At 37.4% G+C, this 1,558-nt stretch overlaps 1 protein-coding gene across 1 annotated transcript in view; it reads right to left on the reverse strand.

Annotated features, from left to right (window-relative positions):
- Positions 1-1,226, reverse strand: part of LOC311115276 (proline-rich protein 5-like) — a gene marked incomplete at its 3' end in the record, with an annotated part of 3,233 nt that extends 2,007 nt beyond the window's left edge. Inside the window, exons 1-2 of the mRNA XM_084190473.1 lie at positions 1,181-1,226; positions 294-351 (exon numbers count right to left, since the gene is read on the reverse strand). Of these exons, the coding sequence (XP_084046599.1) occupies positions 294-330 (37 nt within the window). The remainder of the gene's footprint in view (positions 1-293; positions 352-1,180) is intronic.
- Positions 1,227-1,558: the final 332 nt, after the last annotated feature.

Genomic DNA, 1,558 nt, shown 5'->3' on the forward strand with positions numbered 1-1,558 from the left:
ATGTGGTCTGAGTTCTGTGACGTCAGTAACACTTCCTGTCTGGTCGCCATGACAATAGCACTTCAGCAGAAATAAGCTGTGAACTTGATGTCAGCGTCAGGTGGTTTGAGCGTCTTCACCACTTGACAATACCTCAAAAGAGACGATAATGGGCCACAATAGGCTACATCATGAACAAACAGTACTACAACTGTACTTCAAACAGTACTACAACTGTACTTCAAACAGTACTACAACTGTACTTCAAACAGTGCTACATCTTTATTGTATTAGTAATGTAACATGATACATACCTTCATAGAAACGCATTTTGTCCCTCAGTATGACCATTCCCTTTGTCAGCAGCTGATTCTGCAGAGGAGGAAAACATGTTAGTAATATCAGAGTAATGTTAGTAATGCCAGAGTAATGTTAGTAATGCCAGAGTAATGTTAGTAATATCAGAGTAATGTTAGTAATACCAGAGTAATGTTAGTAATGCCAGAGTAATGTTAGTAATGTCAGAGTAATGTTAGTAATGCCAGAGTAATGTTAGTAATATCAGAGTAATGTTAGTAATATCAGAGTAATGTTAGTAATATCAGAGTAATGTTAGTAATATCAGAGTAATGTTAGTGATGCCAGAGTAATGTTAGTAATGCCAGAGTAATGTTAGTAATATCAGAGTAATGTTAGTAATGCCAGAGTAATGTTAGTAATATCAGAGTAATGTTATTAATGCCAGAGTAATGTTAGTAATGTCAGAGTAATGTTAGTAATGCCAGAGTAATGTTAGTAATGTCAGAGTAATGTTAGTAATGCCAGAGTAATGTCAGTAATATCAGAGTAATGTTAGTAATGTCAGAGTAATGTTAGTAATGCCAGAGTAATGTCAGTAATATCAGAGTAATGTTAGTAATACCAGAGTAATGTTAGTAATACCAGAGTAATGTTAGTAATGCCAGAGTAATGTTAGTAATATCAGAGTAATGTTAGTAATGCCAGAGTAATGTTAGTAATGTCAGAGTAATGTTAGTCATGTCAGAGTAATGTTAGTAATGCCAGAGTAATGTTAGTAATGCCAGAGTAATGTTAGTAATATCAGAGTAATGTTAGTAATATCAGAGTAATGTTAGTAATGCCAGAGTAATGTTAGTAATATAAGAGTAATGTTAGTAATATCAGAGAGACAGTCTCTTACCTGGAGGTATTCAGTGAAGAAAGAGCCCAGCTCCGTCTTCAGTAGTTGCCTGGAAGAAAACAGCAGTTTAACATCAGTGACCAGTTAGCATTAGGGTAACGGTTTGGGTTATGGCTAGGGTTAGGGTAACGGATTGGGTTGAGCCGGGGTGTGGACATGAATCTAGGGTTAGGGTTAGGGTTAGGAAACAACACATTTTCATCAAATTCTGTAACAAACAGTCATATAATCTCCCCACAGTCATCTCTCTCTTCTCCTCTTCCCCCTGTCCCTGCCCTGCCCTCTGTCACCCCTCTACCCTTTGTAGGTGAGAGTGTCACGCTACAGCACGTCCAGATAAAGACCTTCAAACAGACAAACACACAGGCCAGTAAACAG

The sequence above is a fragment of the Coregonus lavaretus genome (genome assembly GCF_964263955.1).
Source record: "Coregonus lavaretus genome assembly, contig: HAP1_SCAFFOLD_8235, whole genome shotgun sequence".
NCBI classification, from domain to species: Eukaryota; Metazoa; Chordata; class Actinopteri; order Salmoniformes; family Salmonidae; genus Coregonus; species Coregonus lavaretus.